The 21,613-nt window shown below is 40.8% G+C and overlaps 1 protein-coding gene across 3 annotated transcripts in view; it reads right to left on the bottom strand.

Annotated features, from left to right (window-relative positions):
• Positions 1-21,613, bottom strand: part of LOC311165470 (protein unc-13 homolog B-like) — a gene marked incomplete at its 5' end in the record, with an annotated part of 207,766 nt that overhangs the window by 48,371 nt on the left and 137,782 nt on the right. For all 3 annotated transcript variants that reach the window (XM_084225440.1, XM_084225439.1, XM_084225441.1), the window contains 10 exons: positions 674-759; positions 1,667-1,800; positions 2,600-2,734; positions 4,173-4,262; positions 6,510-6,578; positions 7,561-7,711; positions 9,570-9,733; positions 11,572-11,687; positions 12,553-12,722; positions 21,326-21,467. In XM_084225440.1, the coding sequence (XP_084081566.1) occupies positions 674-759; positions 1,667-1,800; positions 2,600-2,734; positions 4,173-4,262; positions 6,510-6,578; positions 7,561-7,711; positions 9,570-9,733; positions 11,572-11,687; positions 12,553-12,722; positions 21,326-21,467 (1,257 nt within the window). The remainder of the gene's footprint in view (positions 1-673; positions 760-1,666; positions 1,801-2,599; positions 2,735-4,172; positions 4,263-6,509; positions 6,579-7,560; positions 7,712-9,569; positions 9,734-11,571; positions 11,688-12,552; positions 12,723-21,325; positions 21,468-21,613) is intronic.

Here is a 21,613-nt window from a genome sequence, read left to right as displayed (position 1 = left end):
GGAGCTGGATGCTCTCTGAAACTTGTGAAAAGTTGGTGAGATTGTGAAAATCAACATAGAGAATTAAAATCAAGTTCAAAAACCAACCATCAGAAGAGTACTGAAAGAAGAATTCCTTTCTGGACGTTTGCTGAGTTTTGCATGCCTAACTCATTTTCAGAAACAGTAAAATTTCCTACTTACTAGGAGATGGAATTATGCAAAGACTAATTGGAAATGAAGATGTCTGCAGCAGGAATTACTATAACAGCATCTTTCTGCCAATGGCTTAGACAACCTGTGCTGTATTGTCCAAGGAACTAGAGCCATGGCACAACCCAGAGTCCACGAACTTCTCCAACCCTTTCTACCACAGCACAATGGAAGATGAAGCTAGTGCTACCTGCTGATCCAAGCCATCCTAACTTCTAGGCCAAAGGGAACTTCTGATTTCAAACCAGCTGGTATGTCAATGAACAGCTTGCAACAAAGCCTGACATGGAGGTCTACACCTTATGCAGATCTCAGCCTCAGTTCTGACCCTTAAACCAGCTGTGTTTGAACAAACAAACCACTAAAAATCCCCACTCCAATCAGTGATGCTACTCACAAGCTTAAGCCTCATTTTCACCAAACGGATGGAGAACAAGAGACCAGCAACAAGTCAGCTAACAGCAGTTAGACATTCTCTTACCTTCCATGGCATATTTCATATCCTGGGCAAAAAGACTCCACATCACCTCTGCGCTGATCTTCCCAACTGCAAGCTCCTGAGGAAACCTGAGGGGACATTTGGAAAAGGTTTTGGCATATGTCACAGCAAAGGGCTCTTCTTTATTTAGCTCTGAGCTATGCTACAAGCTGAAAAGCTCAACCTTACAGATGCTTCCTTCACCCTAATGGACCAGGCGAAAATCAGAGATCATGGACTAGACTCTGTGGTACAGATTAAGTAAACAAAAAAAATTGTTTAACTCAAAAAGACAGGTCCTGCATGTCTTTTCTAGAAGAGGTGCACACAGTCATTCTGGGAATGTGATCTCTATGCCCTTGACTTTTTTTCCCTTCCTTGTCCATTTTTTTTCTTTCTTCTTTTTGAGAGTTACTAGGCTGAAAGGTGACTGCTAATCATGTTAGATCAAGGATGATTAGGGCACAATCCAGGTCTTTGTGTGTAATACCTTATAGGACCTCTGGCTCTCTCTGCCCTGTGGGACTGTAGGATGGGTATCCTCCAGTTGAACAGACCCATTTCAGGGTCCTTTCCAATGCTATGCAAACTCCACCCAGGGCAATCACCCAGTGCTGCATTGAACACCACGTTCCTAAGCCACAGTGTAAGGCACCACAGCACGACTGTGCGCATTAATGTGCACCCCAGAACTGCTCAACATCAGAAAAAACCAAAAGAACTCTCACCCCAGTTTCAGGTGCCTCCCTGAGTTCAGGATTGTAATTATCAGGGTGTTTGTGCTCGAACGCCATCGTAACTGAACCTTTTGAAACTCTTCCATCCCAATCAAAAAGTTATTTATATAGACAGAGACAGATAAGACAGAAAGACAGACAGACAAGATAAGTACTTCTATAAATGCACAAGTGACAGAAGAGATAGAAAGCAGTTTAACAAATAAAGCAGAGTAGACAGAGACTAGCATTAGCCAAACATGACACGGAGGATTCTTACTGATTCAGGACTGGGGTATAAGAATTCTTGTCCTCTTCTATGATGGAAACTATCAAAGTGATGAGCTTGGGCCAGAAATCAAGGTTTCTGATGCTGGGGCCCTGCTCCTCGGCAGGAAGGTCCTGAGTTTTGTTCTGAGAAGGAAGCCATTGGAAAACCAGCATAAAATGTAAGGGCAAAGAAAAAGCTGGCAAACGCAGATCACCATGCAAACTCCAAGCACACCTGCAGACCCTTTCTTCCAAAGAGCTTAAAATTATTAATGATGGCTGGCAACTTGTCTGATCTAATGCAAAACACACTAACACGCCAAGCCACGTTGCTGACTGGTGGCCTCAAACCCAACTAACCCCTGTTTTGTCATCTACCATGCCAGGAGCAGGCCAAGCTCCAGGGGCCCTGCTGAGACATCATTTGCCCTAAGCCTATTCCAAATACTTGCTCTTTAGGCACCTGGTTGGTGACTGCACCCCTGTTGACATGTTGTGTGCGCACTACTACAGAGAGGCCAATGGAACTACTGAGCATTTGAGAAGAGTTTGTGTCTAGAGGCATCTCCTAACCCAGTACAGGACACTGGGTGCCTGAAAACAAGGCAAAATCTCACTGCCTGAGGTTTACATATGCTAATGACAGCTTCCTTCATCAGCCTACATTTGCTGTAATTGGCTTTTGCTCACTAAAAGCTACATCAAACCTTCGCTTCACAAATAACTGCTGAGGCTGGCAAAACACATAATTAGTCAGTGTAAAACAATTATCATCCTCCCCTTACTAATTAGTGTTCATTAATTGATTACAGATTTTCTGCATTCAGAAGATAACAAGTCACACAACTTTGTTTGGGCTGGCTTTTTGTATCAATTATTATTCTTGCTATTATCTTAAGAAAGTAAGAAAAATTCAATTTCTGCCTGCTTATCAGCTACTCACAGGATCTGTCTGGTATTCCCGACTGTACAGCTCATGACAGTTGTTGAAAATGTACTCATAGGTGGAGTTGAGGCAAGCTTTTACACAGTCCTTCACCACCTGGCTAGCTCGGGGTGGACTCTGCAGCTCTTGGACCTGGCAAGGGGACAACAAAGAGAGTCAAACAAAGCACAGTTCATAAATCAAACAGAGAAAGGACACACCACTGTTTTGGAAACCACTCAAGGCTTGGTGGATCTGCTTTCAGCAACTTGTGACCTGAAAACACAAATGGGTCACTCTCCACAGGCACAAAAAAGCAGTGACAACACTTATCTCCCCACAGGACCATTTGAAGCATAAAAGAGATTTTGATGTGCCAAGGAAGGTTCCCCAGAACAGACAGATCATGTGGCTCAATATGTGTATAATCTGAGCCAAACTGCTGAATTTATAGGACTTTTTTACAAAGCCTGCAGGCAATCTTCCCCAGCACTGGAAGAATGTGCAACAGGCCAGCAGAGCAGTTTACATCTGATCTGCAAAATCCTGCCAAAGACCACTCATCTGCCTTTAAATACAAAAAACTTTCATTAAGGACATCTTTCATCACAAGCTTTATTGAATTTTAAAGCAACCAGAATCATTAGGGACATGCCAACTGATACGCCTTCTCCTCTTGCAACAGCAGCTGTTTTCATTATTTCATTGTTACACTATTTTAGGAAAACGCTGCAGAGGTACTTTAAACTAAACAGACAGGCAGTCATCACCCTGCAAATACAACTATAACCTGACAATTTTGATATTTTCAGTACCTCTAAACTTTTCAGAATATCTCTATAAATCAAGCTTCCAACACAGACAGACTGTCTGAATGAATACTCTTAAAATAAAGATCTAAATCATCATTTACACTAGGGCTTAGGTGTAAAATTTTAAGCACTTCTTGAAGTAGCTCAAATTAAACACTTGCTTTGTTTTTGATAAGATAAACATTTTTAAGTGGCATGTACTAACCAACAATATTAGGTTGTAATCTTTTAAAAAAAGTTTAGAAGCCAAAAATCAGGAATATAAAATAATCTCATTACACATTGCTAGGACAATAAACTTAACTACGAAACCAGCACATTAGCATTCATAACAACTCTCCTGGATCTCTACTGAGAGATATTATCCCATTTTAGTATCTCATCCTCCACAAGAGAAACTCTAAAATATTTACTAGATAGTGAAAAACCTTCCTAATGTTATTAAAAAAAGCAAATTATCTTCCTAAAACTAGACAATTCCCTTTATTCTTCCTCCTCCTCAATTTTTTTCTGGTTTTTTGCAAGGGAGGGTGGGAGAGTGTTGTGCCATTTTTGTGACTGAAGAATAATAGGGGAAAAGCAATTTACATCTTCATAATGCAAAATACAGAAAAGTAAAGACAAAATGTGGATGTTTATATGTGGTCAGCAAATGATTTCCATTTTCCTTAAGTGTCTAAAAAAAACCAACATGAAACAATGGTTTGAAAATGGGAAATCAACTCCTGGGGGAAAAAAAACTGCAGAGATGTCTTTCCCAACCCCACCCATATCCCTACCTTCATCCTGAAAAAAGTGATGCTGGTCAGCAAATCCACTGTAGACTTGAGGTCCTGCAGCCGCTCACGGCTGCTGGCTGGGAAGTTATTCTGTTGACAGAAAAGGGAAATCCTGTTCGAAAGCACAGTCAGATCCATGCAAGGCTTCAAGCATGTGCTAAATAAGGAAACTGTCTTGGAAACATTTCCTGCTCAAGAAGCTTGTACCAGTCAAAACAATGCTCAATAAATAAGGCCTTTTTGCAGCAGAAGCTTATCTGTTTGCTTAATTAAATAGCTTCTCATATAAATGTAAAGTCTGTGGATGCCAGGAGACTGACAGCCCTTGGTGGCAGGGACGGTCTCCTTGGCTGTAGAAGGAGCAGGCTGGGAACAGCCCCACCACTGGCAGCCCTGGCCTTTCGCCTGAGGTTATGCGAGACCTTTCCTTTCTCCACTCAATGCTCCATTTTTTGGCTTCTCTTCTGAGATGCCAAGGGGTGTGGTATATTCAACAGATCTCCAGAGAAGTAAACAAGACCAAGAAGGAAAAATTAGCACAGTTCCCATAAGACAGTACTGGAACTAGCTAGAAACCTGTGAGATGCCATATGTAAATACATATGCTGAATGCAGCTAGCTTTGCTTTTTGCACAAAACTCTTCCCTTTCTGACCTCAGGCACTGTGCCCTTTCCAACATTCCCACTGTCTCCTGTGGGCCTGTGTACTTTAAGAGCATTCATGTTCCTCAGCATGTTCTTACATTCAAGCTGATGGGATTGGTTTTGCTGCAAGCAAAACAGCAGGAGCAACCTTCACTTCACATAGTCTCTTCATATCTGCACGTTCAAAAATTATTAGATATGAAGGTGAAAAGAGAGGAACAGTTTTCACTTTTTACTGAGGACTTGCAGGAAAATTTGCTGTCTCTTGACAGTAGTAATTGAGTATTACTGAAGTTCAGCTAACCACTGCAGGCAATTTGATGCTTTTTGCAGTCATTTGTAGATGGTCCTTCTCAGACAACTCTCCTTTTAAAAGTTAAGCTGTCCACACATGGGTTCTCTGGAACTCAGGGTATATACCAGAATCAAAGACTTCATGGGTAAAGACCTAAATACAAACTATTTGAAGAATATAAATTGCCATCTCCTCTTTGGAAAGCTGCAAACTAACATCTTTTCTTTCAAAACTTAACCTGCCCTTTAGGGTCTTAAAATAATTACTAAATGCTCCCATAATGCTTCAGCCATTTCTCTAAATATAACATCAATTAGATTACACCTAAATTATTTAAACTACACAAATCTTTCTTGGTCCTTTATGTAAGATCTTGTTTGTGCACATTTCAGTTGCATTAGCCACCAAAAAGCAGCTTTTACTGAACACCAAGCAAACAAAAAAGGCAGCACTGCTACAGATTCCTATTGTCATGGGTTGATAATTTTCCCTCTGCTACTCTGTGGATCGGTTGCCTCTATTTAGACCTTCTCTTTCTAGTAATGTAGCTTTAGAATAGCTCTTCACACAATATTCCTTTTATCTTCTTTTGCACCTTTCCCCTTTTCTTTTTTTTTTTTTGTCTTCCTAATGCACTTCTCTTTATCTTCTCATGTTTTTCTCCTCTATACATTTTTCTGTGTTTCAGGTAAATGCTAAAATCAGAAGTGGATAACTAAATAAAATCGAAGCTCACATTTTGCCACCATTTTCAAAATTTTCAATGAATTAGTCACCAACTGAAATAATATAGCAAGGAATTTAAGGGGGAAAAACAGCCAAGTCACATGCTAAGATAATACTGACTCAGGAGTAGCAAGGAAAGAAAGTGGAAGGTTTATGAAGCTTGCTGGACTTATGCTAACATGTGAAACTCATCTCCTCACAATCTGCTGAAGTGGGGGGGATCTCAAACCTGACCATACATCATGATTCGAGTTTGCCAAACCTTAAATAATTGACAACATGGTGCTCTAAAATATTTCTGTCATAGTAGGGGAGAACAAGTCTATTTTCCTATTTTAGATGACACCCGAAGTAGCTGATAAGAGTAATTCAAATTATTTTATCCAATCTGACTTGGATTGGAAACTTCTGGGGAAGTATCAGAGATAAGCACAATTCATAATGCTCAAATTATTTCAGAAGTCTTGATCAAATTACAATGAAAGAAAAAAACAAGGTCTAAGCTCAATCCATGAGCAAAACAAAATGGTACATTTGAGCAACGAGCTTGTAATGACAATTCCTTAAGACATAAACTGTGCAAGAAGTTAGAAATGTAAGAGAACTACAAATGGCATGTTTCCACTCTGCCCACCAGAATACCTGAAAGGATTCTGTTTATTCCCACTCACCCTGTACATTGAGAGATCAATCCGAAGTGAATTATGAAGCTGATCCAGGAGCTTTACAAATCGTTCTTTCTGTTGAGCAGAAAGCACCAATAAACATTCACATATCACCACTGTCCAATCCACGCTCAGAGTAAGCAGCAAAGTATCAGGTAAACAGTGTCAGATCTCATGAGAGCAGGAGAAATCAGTATGGATACATGGCATTGTGCAAACAGTATTTTCTTTCAGTTCTTGGATTTATTTTAAAACTGTAATTATTTCTGAAGTCTGTGAAACATCACAATTGTCAGAAAAAACACTCCATTATCACTCTGAAGTAGAGGCAGAACAGAAACCACTCTGACTTTCCATCTGCAATTTACACCAAACTTATATTTGAGAGAAAATACTTATTCAGAGATGAATAAATTACAGGCAGAAAAGGGTCTAATTCAGAGCAATGATACAGCTCTGTGATCTTATCTAGATAAAGTGACAAGTAATATAGGCTTCTTGTGACATAACTTCTTGAGGTCAGGTCTCTCCACTGAATTCTGATTTGGCATTGTGAACACCTCCTCAATCTATTAATAAATTCTCAGTCTGATGGGAAGCATGAGCTTTTCCAAATACTCTTCCAGCATGCTCAACTCCACCACAAATTATATACAAAACATTTTAACCATTCTTTTGTGGTGGTGCTTTTTTTCTCGTAAAGAAGTTGCTGTTTTTAAAAACAAAGTTCTGAAATTACCAGATCACACAATATATTTTACCAACAGCACTAACATGCAAAGTTAGTATTGTTTGCTCATTCCATACCATCTGTGCTCCACTGTAATGTGAACACGAATAATCAACATCACAATGCATTACATTGATTGATATCTGAAATATGTGATGATGAAGATAATAAACCCATGCTCTTTGTCTGGTATAAAAGAGTTCCACTGCTTCAAACTCCTCACAAATTAAATGTTCTTTAAACAGAACGAGTTATTTACTCAAGGGTGGAAGAACTGAAGCAAATTAAAGAAGTCCAATTGCAACATCACCAAACACACAAACCTACCCCAAAATTAGAGGCTGCAAAGCGGTCCGAAGCAGACACATTTGTGGAGGCAGTGGTGTGTGCATAATAAGCATTGATATTGGCAAGTAAGGTGCTCATCACAGCTGGCACGCCTGGGCACATGTATTTAGAGGAGAGACATGCAAAATGCCTGCAAAAGGACAGTGATGTAAGTCATTCTGGTCTCTTTTGTGCAGCAGGACTTGACTTTATCCCTTGTATAGACCCCGTGTGCTGGCAGGCACCATGAACAGATGGAAGTTATGTTTCATCACTTTACAGAACTCCAGCATCTCAGAGCTTTTATTTAGAAAGGTGCCATCCAGACAACAGCTGAAAACAAAGAGAAATCCCTTCACTGCAGCCAGTGATTTCCAGATCATAAAACAGCTTCTCAGCCATTTGCTGCTGACAGTACATGACTTAGTGATGCCCTGGGTCCTGATGCCAATTCCTAGATCCAAGCCTGACACAAGGAAATCAACACAATTTGCTGCGGCTTGAGGCAGACACAGGTTCTGAGGTGTCATGAGGTAGCAGCAGTTGCTGGAAAGCATTAATGGCCAGTGAGAGTACACACTAGTATTTCTGGGCTGCACTGATATGTGTGATTCCTTATGGCTAACCCATTCAGCTTGCAAGAATTCAGAGCTTAAGAGGTCTTATATCATGGGAAATGGCAAGTTCATTTCAAGAGGCAGAAGAGATGGGCCATTTTTATGCAGAAATACTCACTGAGAAATTTAATCTAATCTGTTACTTTACAAATGTAACTTTCTCCCTGCGGGACTAATAGAATCACAGAACAGTATGGGTTGGAGGGGACCTTTAGAGGTAATCTAGTCCAACCTCTGCAGTGATCAGGGACCCACTGCTCCAACCACACCAGGCTGCTCAAAATCCCATTCAACATGACCTTGAACACTTCCACGTTAGGACATCTACCACCTCTCTGGGCAGCCTAGCCTATCCATCCACTGTTTCACCACCCTCACTGTAAAAGATTTTGTCCTTTTATCTATCCCAAATCTAAACTCTTCAAGTTTAAAACCATGCTTGTTACATAACACATACCAACTGGTCATTTAGGCACTGGATAAATACAAGCACATGAAATGGCTTCATCTAGCTTTAAGAAGAGAACCTGTGAGGAATGGGAATCTGTATCAGACAGGCTTCCAACACCTTCATCCTTGGAAATTTTTCACATCCCTGAGCAGCCTAGTACAACTTTCAAGTTAGCCCTGCTATAAGCAGTGACTAGACCTCCAGAGAAACCTGCCAATTCTCTTCCATTTTGGCTTAAACCAATATGCAGAAAAGCTGCTTGCAAGGTGACATAAATACAGCTCATAACTCATCTAAGGACCCATAACCCAAAAGTTTTAGCTTCTAATGTGAAAAAGTTCACTTTTGTCTGCTACATTTTATATTACATTTGAAATAAGAAATGAGCTAAGTATAGCAATACTAGTCTTTAAGAGGAAGAATGACAAATCCCAAATCCAAGTGAAAGTATAGTGACAAGGAGAAGGTTCTTTGAAGATAAAGAGCTGCATTAACCTAGCTCCAAAGAGGACAAATCAGTGGCACCATTACTCAGACTTTCTGGAAGTGCTTTCAGCAGCACCTGGGAAATCAGTCTCTTGAAAGAATTGTAACATTTGCCACAACAGACATATAGGACAAATGCTTCCACAAAATCTCATCCCTTCTCAGATCATCAGAAACCTTCAGTGGGAACCTTAAGCAACACCTTTTTAACAGAAGAGCTCTCAGAGAGATTGGAGAGTCTCAAAACACAAATGGCAGACAGTAATTTTTAGACTTTGAGGACACCGGTGATTCAAAGAGAGGAAGTCTCTTCCTATTCACAGTAAGACCCATAAGGAGCAGCTGCCCCTGCCAAGCTTTCCATTATCAATACACTTCATCTGCTAAACAGTGAGAGTTACATCAATCAGTTACACCAATTATCTGCACTAAGGAACACAGGAAATGCATCTTACGTCATGGCCTGGTATATTGACTCAATGCCGTAACGCATTGCAAATTCATCCACGATCTCTTGAGCTGTCTCATCAAAATACACCTTCCATGCATCATCTCCTTTGGCATCAGGGATCTTCACCACCCCATTCCCTTGCACATCTGTGAGATGGTGAAAGAGATTCTGAAAAACAAAACAAGGACAAGTTTGTACGTGAGGCTGCTGAAGCCGCTAAGTAAGATTCATGAAGAGCATGAAACTGCTGATGCGGTGGCACTATCACAAATTTTTTTGTTCTTCTCCTCTTTTTTTCCCCTGCCCACTCTGTATTTTCTGCTTTTACCTTCTTTTCTTCTTGAACGAATTTAATAGCTGAATTTTTCACAAGCATACCTACAACTTTACCCAGTAGACAATGTGAATGATTCAGAAGAGTGCTTCAGTGCACTGAAACCATACACTAATTAGTTTTCCTGAAACCTACGCATTTCTGTCCTCATCATGAAAATGCCTTAATATGTACAAGCTATTTAAACTAGCTGACGTTACAGCTCTGTATCAGCATTGTAATTATTATTATACAGAGCAGTCCAAACAGATTTCTTTACCTGAAAAGGATACCCTTAAGATCACCCCTAACAACTAGACACTTGCATTATTATTATTCAACATAACCTTTCACTTTATCTAACACTGCAAAAGTTTTCAGCTATCATTGCTATGCAGAAATTGCACATTCAGCTCAGTGGGCTTCTCAGTAATCCTCAAATTCATGTCACTTACAGATTCATCAGCCTTTCAGAGAGTGGCTCCCTACAGTAAGCGATGCAGAAGTCTAATGATCTCATTAGTAGCTAGAGGACTCTGCTTTACAGTACTATTTTTCCTGATTATATTATTCTTGCTGCAAATCATCTTCATTTTAGAACAATCACAAAAAAAGGTGATAGTTAAAAAGATACCTATTTGCAAAAAAAAAAAAAACCAGCAAATGAACATGAATGTTCAAAGGACAAAACCAAAAGAGCTTACCAAATAGTAGCCATTACTGAAATGAAAAACAGTAAATATGTATTGAAGGATACAACGCAGCCTACTAAAAGAAGCCTACTTTCTGAGCTTCATATTTATCTTATAGAGAGTTCCCTGGTAAGGTCAGAAGACACCACAGAGCTCCTCCAGCTCAGTGGCTGGATAAATATGCTGTTCCTGTAGATGAACAACTGCGATACAACTCTCTGTGATACAACTGTCCTGCTCTGTGTAAGATGAATTTGCTTAACCCTCACTGACTTCAGGATATTCTTGTATACAGGGCTCCGACTACTGTTCCTTATTCAGGCACTTTTGAGATTGACCCTGCTCCCTGCCTTTTCTTTGACACAGACAGACTGGGCATCTCTCCAAGACAGGATTTTCCCTTTAGTCTTACTCGCACGTCATATTTGGATTTCTCCCAACTTCTGCAGCACTGCCTGTTTAGCTCAGTCCATCCTGAGACAGGTCAGTACTCAGAAACCTCAGCTGAATCTTCTGTTCCCCAGCAGTTGTTCAAAACTACACAGCACTGCAGCAGCACAAAAGAATTTATACCACCAATACCTGCATCACTCAACAGCCCAATACAGAGACTCTCTAGAGACTCTCTCCTCAATTAGAATTTACTCATAATGCATTTTAGTAAGCTTCCTCTAAAGAAAGACAGAGATACAGTACATGTTGAAAACATCACTCAAGGAAATTCACAGGTTTCTCCACCTTAAACTCATCATGGGTTCTGAGTCAAACCAAAGCCTGATCTCTGACAGTAGCACAGCTGTGACAGTGGGACACACTGAGCCAGCCAGTGTCGGGGAGACAGCTTAAAGCTGCTCCCTGACAAATGCGAGTTTGATGATTCAGTGTGCTACCACTGCATGGCAGGGAAAAGAAAGCTCACCTAGGGCTAACATTTCAAGGAAATAAAGGTCAGAAAATTGCTTTTTCAATAGTCAGAATGAACAAATATTCACACTTCTTACCTCATGAAGGCAAGTGTACTGAACATGATATGGAGCCACTTTCTCCTCGCCTTTGATCTCCACACTGATTTGCAGGCGAATAGCCCCGGACACTGCAGACTTATCTGTTCGCTTCTCTAGAAGGCAAAACCATCAGCAATTATTGCACTGTTCATGTTTAGAGCACAGCCATCTCAGGGTGACAACAGTGGCAAAAGAAACTGCTGGAACCTCGGGCTGAGTCACCACAGGGAAAACTTTCTCTTTTCTTTCAAAACATTGAATAATACTAAGTAGACATCAGCAAAACAACTGCCATGATACACCCTCAATACGACACATCTAATTAGAACGATGTGCATTTTTGGACACAAGACACTTTTTCTGCCAGCAAATGTGCTACAGGCTCTTGGATTCAGTCAGCTGAACTAGAACCACCAAGGACAGATTCCTTTTCCGAGAACAGGGCTGACTGATATGGAATTTGTCCCTAACTCTACCATAGCCCTGAAGTCCTGGGACCTGCTGGAAGAAGATTTTGGATCTCCTAGGAGATGACAGGTTCACAGTGCCTGTCAACTCAGCACCCTCTGGTTGCTTGCTGGCACTTTCTACAACAGTCACTGGAAAAGGTCTCAACAACTTGCCAGCCCAGTGCAGGGCACCTGAAGTTCTTTACAGACTGGTAAAATGCTTGCATTGACACCAAAAAAAAGGAACACAGGACAGCACATCTCCTACAGAGGCAGAATAGAGTCTCGCTCCAAGCATTTCTTCCACTGTATTTTTAAATAGCTGACAGAGAAAAAACATCAACCTTCTGGCACATTGCACACCATTTTAACTGGGATCAGCTTTGCAGCTGCTCTGCAGCAGCATCATATGCTGTTGAAACCATGTAAACGCTTCTCCCTTCTTGTAAACTGTCCACACGCATCCAAGCGCTCCCAAACATTCCCAAACCAACACATAACATGTTTTCAGCCTCAAGGCCCTGCTCACCAAGGTTGTACCATACATCCATTTCTCCACTCAGAGTGCGAACTTCAATGATTGTTTGCCCCAGGAAATCATCTGACTCGCGTTTCAGCCTCTGCTTGACACGAGACTTGATATCATCATCTTCATCCCACACTCGCACCTTGATCCGGTCAGAGGAATTATGGCACTCACTACAAACAAGAGAAAATGTAATTGTAAGAGTGTGCAATACAGCCAACATTTATTTGCTGCATTCTCTGTACTCCTCTTGACCCTCTCCTCCAACATCAGAGAGATGTATTAGCAAAGAGTAAACAATGGGTATTCATTCAAAAGCGGGGTGTCTGATATGAACAACACAACACCTTTTCGGTGCACTCTAAATGCTCCTGTGACATGGAAAATACTCCAAATGCATGCTGAATGACAGCCCTGTCCCGACCTCAGCCACAAACTTCTCACTTCCCAAGCAGCTGTGACTCTGCTGCTTGTCCTGAATCTCAGCAGCAGCTCACAGAACCTGGGAATTCTCTTCATAGCTGTCAGTTTTGCTGTGAAGCCCACAGAAGCCAGGGGATAGCTAGGCTGGTTAATGCCAGCATACACCCCCACAAAAAATGACAATCGTCATGTAACTGGTTTCAACAGCTCTCTCCATCAATGACCTCCTGCTCAGCTGTAGGCTGTAAGGGCTACCTGTCTTTATGCAGTTTCTAGGTTAGCACCGTGAAGACCTGTGCTGGTTTCTAACAAAGGATAAATAGTTCAGGTGGAAGTAGATCTCTTTCTTCAAGACATTCACAAAGCAGTAGTATATCAATGCATAATACATTACAATCAGATGATACACCACAATGCCTGAGGGGAACGGGTGTGATACAGAAGTTATAGCATTGGTATTTAATTACCAGAATTGATTCTGCCTATTATTCACAGCTTAGACTGATACTTTGTGCTCTGGGCAGATCAATAAAGACACTTCCATTAAAAGAACCAGTTTACTGTTTGATGAATCAGCACCCTCCAGTTTAATGCACCGACGGGATTTAAAGACTCTACCCCCTTTTTCCAGTGTTTCAGATATCTTTTGTATATCCAAACAGGCTCTTGGATGTCAGAAGTGGGTAGAACCGTATTATAACAGCTCTGCTCATTTACAGGGCATGCAATAAAGCAATTTGAATGCGCATGTGAGACCATGACAAGGGTGATTACTCACCATAACCACTACAAATGTCTACCCTCAAGCAAATAAAACCTATGAAAACAGGCAACTGCTGCTGAAGGCCTGTTTTCCAGCCTTTTTAACATTAACATGCTGCATCTGTTGCTTAGCAACAGGGAGAAAGAAGAAATGGGTCAGAAGAGCTCTGCTAAGCCTGGTCAATAGGATGTGGCAGTGGCTGGTTATGAGCATGCCCTCTGCCAAGAAACCATTTGGGCTCTTACTGCCACCATTGTGATGCAGGACAAGGTTTAATAGACATCCATGCAGCACCTACTGATTTTTCTAGTAGAGGGGAATAGCTGGGAATTATATGGACAAGGTTAGAGGCAATTCCATGCAGCTCAGATCACAGGCAGAGCACATCACTGTTCCCTGCCTTTACTGTGCAATCAAATCTGTATTCAGAGTTCAGAATAAAAAAGGTTCAATGGTTTGTCTCCCATCTTCACTCTCCTCTTCTTCCTCTTTTACTTCAAGAATGTCTTCCCAACAAAACCCCGCAAACAAGTGTTCACAAGCAGGGAATGGTTGGAATTGCTGCTCTTTGTAGCTCTCAAATTTATCCGAGTGTTTTGCCACGTCTGCCAGCAATACAGCCTAAGCATGAAAAAGAAATCCTCTTTTCCTGACACAGTGAACTACTGTACAGCCTGGCAGTATTGTAGAGGCTCAGTGTTCAGAAATGGATTGGCGCCTCAAAACACAACTGTGACACAGAGCCATTTATCAAGCATCCATAAGTTAACTCCTGACTTCTCCAGACATCACCTTCTGGCTGACAGCTCTTTGCTAGGACCACTTTAGTCTTTTTTCTTTGCCTCCAATGGTCTTTCCTCAAGGAAAACATTCACTGTTCAAACCTAAATCTAACTTAGGCAGTCCCACATGCATCATCCCCTGCTCCTGAGGTGGCTGGCTATCATCCTTCACTCAAAGACAGCAATATAACTCACTGCAACATCCTACAGGAAGCCTTCCAATAGCATTTACTGAGCTACTAAAGCTTCTATTTTACCACACCTTTCCTTGTTGTTTTTACGAGACTGCTCAGCTTGCTTTCTTTGTGCTGGTGCCATGCCATTGAGTGAGCTTTACAACTTGCTTACTGCAGCTGAGAGCCTTGAGCTGGTAGCTTACCAACAAAAGGGTAAGTCTGTAGAACCATAGTCCTTGATTTGGTGAAGTAACACAGTTGTGTCAAAACCAATTCACTTTTCAGTGAGCACCCCAAAACAGAATCATGCACGTTGGAAGAGTTGGGCTTGCTGATGGGTAAGAATTTTCTAATTAATGATAAACAGCTTCCAATTTGTGACAGTGACATGACTCCATAAGACTGTGGCTAACAAGCTCTGCTGCTCTTCCAATCATTAACACAAGAGCTGGCATATTTCTCAAGGTGCCTGCCCCACTTATTATTATGTTTTTATGAAGCTCGATTTCACTGCGTGCACACATATGTCTTTCTACCCTCCTACAGCTGAGCTCTCACAGCTTTTCCCAAGAGGATGCAGAGAAAAGAAACACTCTGTGACCCCACCAAAAGGAGGAAATTACCAAATACTTTCAGGTCCATTTCAGAGATCAAGAGACTGGAAACCAAGTTTGCTATGTACATGGCTCAGACCCTTTATTTTTTATCTGTATTGTCTCAGTGTTTGGAGTAGTGCCATTTTTATAAAAGCACTTACTTTTACATTTCAAGCTACCAAATGAAGTAAGGTTTTCCAGAAACAGCATACAAAATCTAAAAGAAAAATTAAAATCAGATTTTTTTTTTCCATTAAGATTTTCTGCCTCAAGCCAGTCGTTGCTGCACTGGAAGAAGCTGAGCCTGGTTCTGCTGATTTGCCCACTATCCCACTCTCTACCTCGATCAATTTTGCCACATTCCCCTTTAGTCTTACACAGCACCAAAGCCCCAGCACCCACACACGTCCCCTGCACTGTCAATATTTGGGTCTCTTCCCATGCCCAGCTGAGGGGAAGCACGAGAGCACACGAAGCTGTGGTTAATTCTGATCTGCTCACACAGTGACATGCCCACACACACAGTAATTAGTATATTGGTGGCTAAACAGAACAAGCAACTGTTGAATTTACACTATAGTTCCTCCCACAACGAAGTTAGTAATTTGTATCCCTCTAATGTAGCTCCAACTTCTGAAAAAAAAATTGTAGGAAATTATTCTTAGTTCTGAGATCTCTGCCAGCCTGTAAAGTCTGGGCCAGATGGGCTTGGATGATGTCAGGGGTCTGGGACAAGTCATTGACTGTGCCTCATCTCCATCAAAACATGGAGAGAAAGAAAAGGGAGAAGTGTCAAAAAATGACCAGAATACTACTCCTGTGCCAATGATTCATTCTTTGAAACAAAAACCCCAACAAAATTTATGCTGAATTTGCTAATTTTACCCTGTAGAACTGACAGGCTAATAAAGACAAAACACAACACGAAGATTTACACAAGAACAGACAAGGAAAGTAAAAGTCCAGACGAAGCAACAACATTTTGCAAATTTTAACCTTGGTTAGTCAAGCCCAGAATTAAGTAGTTTTATTGTATTTTTGGGGTTTTTTTTTTGTATTGAACCAAAAATATTTACGGTTCAAAGAGTCTAGTGAATGTCTGTGTGTTCTATTCTGTGAGCAGTTTCCTTCCTGATGACACAGTTGTGAAGAAGGGCCTGTAAAGTTCCAGATGTGCAGGGGACATTTCATGCAATGGTAGAGAAAGAGAGAGAAAGAAAGTGTAGAGCTGCTTGCAGAAATAATGGATGAGAGTACCGGAGGTGGGAAAATGCAAAAGAGAGAACAGATCAGCAAGATGTTAGGATGTGTGATCATTTAAGAGTACAATTCTGCTTCTGAGGAGGAAAGCCTAAAAAAAGGTAGTGATTTTGTGGAAAATGAGAAAGGATGGAGTAGTTGTAGCAACCAGTATGTGAAACACCAGTAAAAAGTTGCAACAACATACAGAGGAGGAGCAGAAAAAAGTTATTTTGGGAAATGGTACAGCTGAAAAAGCAGGAGGATTCAAGTGTGGTTCAAATGAAGTGTCAAAACATTGCAGGGTCCAACTGGTAGCTCAGTTGTGGTCAACCATAGCGAGAATGGAGTCTTGTCATCATTTTTAAATGATGACAAGACTCCTCTTTTAGGGAGAAAAAAGGACAGTGGAGGAAACACCTAAGGCAAAATCAGAGTGGAAAGAGAACGATGGAAAATCCTCAGTACTTTATAAGTTAAGCATGACAGCACAATAATATGCCCTGAGAGCCCGTTGTTGCTGTCTAAGAACAAAGAAATGAGTTTTCACTTCTTACTAGCATGAAGCTCTTTCTTTTCTTAGGAGAACAAGTACAATCATTTGCTGTTACCCAATGTTACAACACCAACTGACAAATTAATGGTGCAGCTCTTCTAACTACAAAGAGCAGATAAAGTGATTCTGCATTTTACATTGCTAGCTACATTAACTCAGCTTTCCAGCTAGTGCTTGCCATGAGACACCAGGTCTGCATTCAGATTTAAGTCTCAGGTTGGTAAATGAGCAGGAAAACAAGTGAGATTTTATCAGAGCGCCAGTTTCAGTATCTGCAGTACCTGGAGATTAAAGAAAGAAAGACAAACTGCATGGCCTCTGCCACTCAGTGAAGGGAGTCTGAGGGGGGAGAGTTGCCATTGTCATAAACACAGTGATCTCAGAAGGGCAAGTCTGAAATATAGCTCTGGAACACATATAATCTGGAGCACATATAATCACAGAGATAACTGAAAGATGTTGAGCTTGACAACTTGCTCAGCAGCTAAAAGGAAAATTTTGGGACCAAACAGAAGCCTTTGGGCAACTAGTCAGTGGTTAGTTGAGAGCAGCACCATTCCTAAAGTATTAACAGGTATGTATATCATGGGGGCTCTGCACATCCCAGAAAAATATTTGCTGTCTGCTAGCAGGAGGCCCTGCATTCATTTTAACTCAGCTATTCTTCTACAGTGAGAAAGAATAAATATGCCTCTTGCAACCTGTTCAGAGACAATGTAATCTGTTCCAGGCTATGACTTCACACCCAGCATTCAAAGCTTCAAACACAGCTGTACTCACACCATACAACTTCAAGGGGATATTACTGTAAAATGAACAAGTAATTTTGCACCTACGCCAGAGAGAACAGTAACAATTAGTACTCACAGTCTTTAAAGACTATGACATTCCCTGAACAAAAGACATGGACAAGCAGCCTCCAAACAATCCCAGAGCTCTCCCTTTAAAACTGAAATTGCCCTGTGGTCAGCTTTATCCTCATAAGCACTGTCTCCTATTGTAACCCATGCAAAATGATGCTCAGCTTCAGCCTTTACAGAAAAAAAAAGATTCCAGAAGCCCTGTAATTTCCACTGACAGTCTAAAACATGTCTAAATGGGGAATTACTGTCTTGTTTTAATTGCACTGAATATGGCAAAAATAGCTTCCTTCTAATATTACTGCACTCCTTCCTAAGGAAACAAGAGTTATGCAGATTTTTTGTGAAAGCTTCTATATTCCAACAGGTTTTGTGAAAAAAAAACCAAAAAAACCCAGCAAGATTGAGAAGAGAAACTCATACCAGCTGCTGTCCCTGGAAAGCCTGCAGCCAGCTGGCTCTGACGGACCAATCACTACAGACACCTCAGAATCCAGCTGCAGGCAGGACACATGCTGCCTTCTGTCCAGCCAGAGCTGAGGGCATGGGGAGAAAAGTACACAGCAAATGGAGGAGGACATCTATAACCCTTCTCATCACAACTAGAGGAAAGAAATCAGGATTTACTGCAGGAGGAAAGGGGATGTAAATCCAAGGAAAGCAGGGTTTTCTTAGTGCATGTTCACAGAACATTATGCTACAGCAATGGCTGGAGTCCCCCACCTAGCTTCCTGCTGCCAAGCGCCACATATGCAGTCTGCATCAAGCCTGCAACACTTTGAACAGAGCAGAAAAATCAACACCTTATGTTTTCAAAGGTCTTCAAACGCTGATGAAATACACAAAAATCTCTCCATAGCAACCTATTTCCTAAAGCTATAGATGTAAATATACAAAGAGATAATTTTCAGAAAGAAACAGCCTGCAAATTGCTTGCTCAGGCAACAAGAATACAGTGCAAGAACTGGTGATTAATCAAAGCAGATGCCTACAGTTACACAGGCTACTAGTGACCTAAAAAGCACTTATAATGGAAACCCAAAGCATTTTGAACTTTGCCTTTTCTAAAATATGGTTCTAAATCTGGACTTTGAAACTGGGTCAAACCTACCACATTTTTTTTCTGAAAATACATGGAAAACGAACAAAGCCATTTTTAGGGAGAGATATTTAAGTTTATATACTTTTCCATTTATCACTTATATCTATTTAAATAAGCACAAACCCCCCTATTTAAAATACCAGAGACATAAAATTTTTTTAACCTATTTAAGCTATTTTTAATAAACTTTATTGAGCTTGTAGAAAGAATTGTATCACTAATTTGTACAATGTGTGCCTTCATTCATGCCATGGTTATAATAACAGTGTTATAATTTTAATGACTGATTTCTGGCTCTACATTCAACCTTTGAAAGCACACTGGAATAGTAATCACATGAAAGGCACTAAGCTCCTAATGAACATCAGCAACAAACAAGTCCACTAAGCACTGCTGACACACACATTAGTAACTGACCTGACCTCTCCACTTACATATCTTGCTCCTTTTTAATTGTTTAACCATTTTGAACATCAAAGCTTCCATATGTCTACTGCAAGGCTTTCAGTAACTACCCCCACACCTTTCTCTCACTACAAGAAATTAACCTCATTTCAAGAATCAAAGACACCTCCCCATCCAACCCCTAAAATTTGACAATCTCTTGATTGACCTGACAACCTCTTCTAAAAAAGCCTGGTATGTAACGGATTGTACGTAATGGGTATTTTGGGTCTGAATATGTTGATTTACATTTCCACTTGATAATGGGTTAGAAAATTTTAGAACCTAAAGAGCTGCAAGCCGCAAAAAGATCCATAGATACAAAATAGAAACATGGGTGTGCAGAAAACCAGTACTGCACGTGCTTCTAAATGACTCCCTCCTCATCCAGCAGAAGGTGAGCTTTGACATCTACTAATGAAACAACACACTGATTGAAGCACTGAATGCTCTCCAGCCATCAGTGTGGAAACTGTGCCCATTCCCTTCATCTCCTCCTGCTTTTTCAAGGCAAGGAAGGCAACCACCACAGGCAAGACAGAAAGTAGCATCAACTCTAATGCCCAAGAGCATGTTATCTGCTGAATCACAGACATGGCAATTAAGTCTAAACAGTGTCACCGTTAAAATGGTGACATTTATCACACTCTGCTATCTATCTTTAAACAGAGTATTTGCTGAGGTTCCTAAAATTAGAAGGGAGCGCACTGCAAATACCATGGTAACTACTTGGCATGGTAAATCAAGGTCCTTAAGGCTCCCACACAGACTTGCTATTGTGACTAGAGTTATCCAAATGGCACCTAAGCATTCTTCCTACTTACCAAGCAGAAATGTTACCTTGGATTAAACTAAGAATAAAGCCAGGGGCTTACTCACTCAAAATAGCAGTAGGATTTTTCTGAAGTTAATGAGTAGCTCAAAACTGCTTAAAAATATTTTGTTTCTATTGTAAAGACAAAGCTGGATTGATATGAAACTGATTTTAAAACACAAACAAATTGCACTTTGCAAGAGAGCTCCCCTCAAGCAGTTTAGGAAAGAACAGGAAGGAAAAGAAAGGAAGGAGAGAGATGGTACAATGGAAGACCTTACACATTAAAAGAAATAAAGATTGTTGATGTTGAATGAGATCAGCCAGAGTCTTCAGAAAACAGTTGTTGGATTTCATGTCTCCATTTTGGTTTTTAACATCTTCAATGACAAACTGAGGGTACAGATTATTCAGTAAAAGCAGGATGGAACAATGTTATCTAAAGAATTGTGCCTCTAGATTTTGCTTTAAATTCAGACCTCAATACATTGGTAATCTTGGAAGCTCTCTCTCGCATCAATAACTCCTTTGAGTTATTGTTACATTGATGTTCCAAAAGTGAAAGAAGAAGCTGCTGGTGTCACAGACAACTGAAAATTACCTTTAAATTTGGTTCCCAAACACCAGTAGCAGATCCCAGAAATAGGCCACAGAAGTGGCCTATTTTTATTTTACATGAATTTTACTCTCATGTTACAAGGAATTTTTTTAGCCAGGAACAATAGCTGCTGATTTAAATATTTTCCTTTCCCTTTAGCATTCTCTTGGAACATCAGTATAGAAGTGTTCATAAAGCAGACAATTTGTATATACACATGGAAGACAGATGGGATAAATAGGTGTGCACTATGTACATTGTTAGACGTCAACCCTCCACACACACACAATGCTGAACAAAAATAGAACCATTCCAGATTACAGGTGATGTGGGAATGCGTATGGAGAGAGAAGACACAGCTGTCAAAGCAGAGATCATACAAACAGGTGACATGGGAATGAGAGTCCTTGTCAGAGCACTTACAAGTAAAACTTCTCTTCCCATACAGGGTTCAGATTCCCAAAGATTGTTTTTGTCCTCTTCTTCGTTTTACCCACTTGAACAGTTACATACGGATCACTGGACCCAGTCTTGTCTTTGGCCTGCAGACCCTGAGCACACACCACTGGAAAGGAAAACAGAAGGGTTACCACCACCCTGCAACAAGACAATGTATCCGACCATCACCTGAAGTATCAGCTCTTAATGGCCAGAGAAACAGGAATACCCCTCATAAGAGCATTTCTGATGAGCCTCAGCTCATGGTGCATT

The sequence above is a fragment of the Fringilla coelebs genome (assembly GCF_963513975.1).
Source record: "Fringilla coelebs genome assembly, chromosome: Z".
Taxonomy (NCBI): domain Eukaryota; kingdom Metazoa; phylum Chordata; class Aves; order Passeriformes; family Fringillidae; genus Fringilla; species Fringilla coelebs.
The sequence above is the reverse complement of the archived record's forward strand: the minus strand, read 5'-3'. Positions and strand labels throughout refer to the sequence as shown.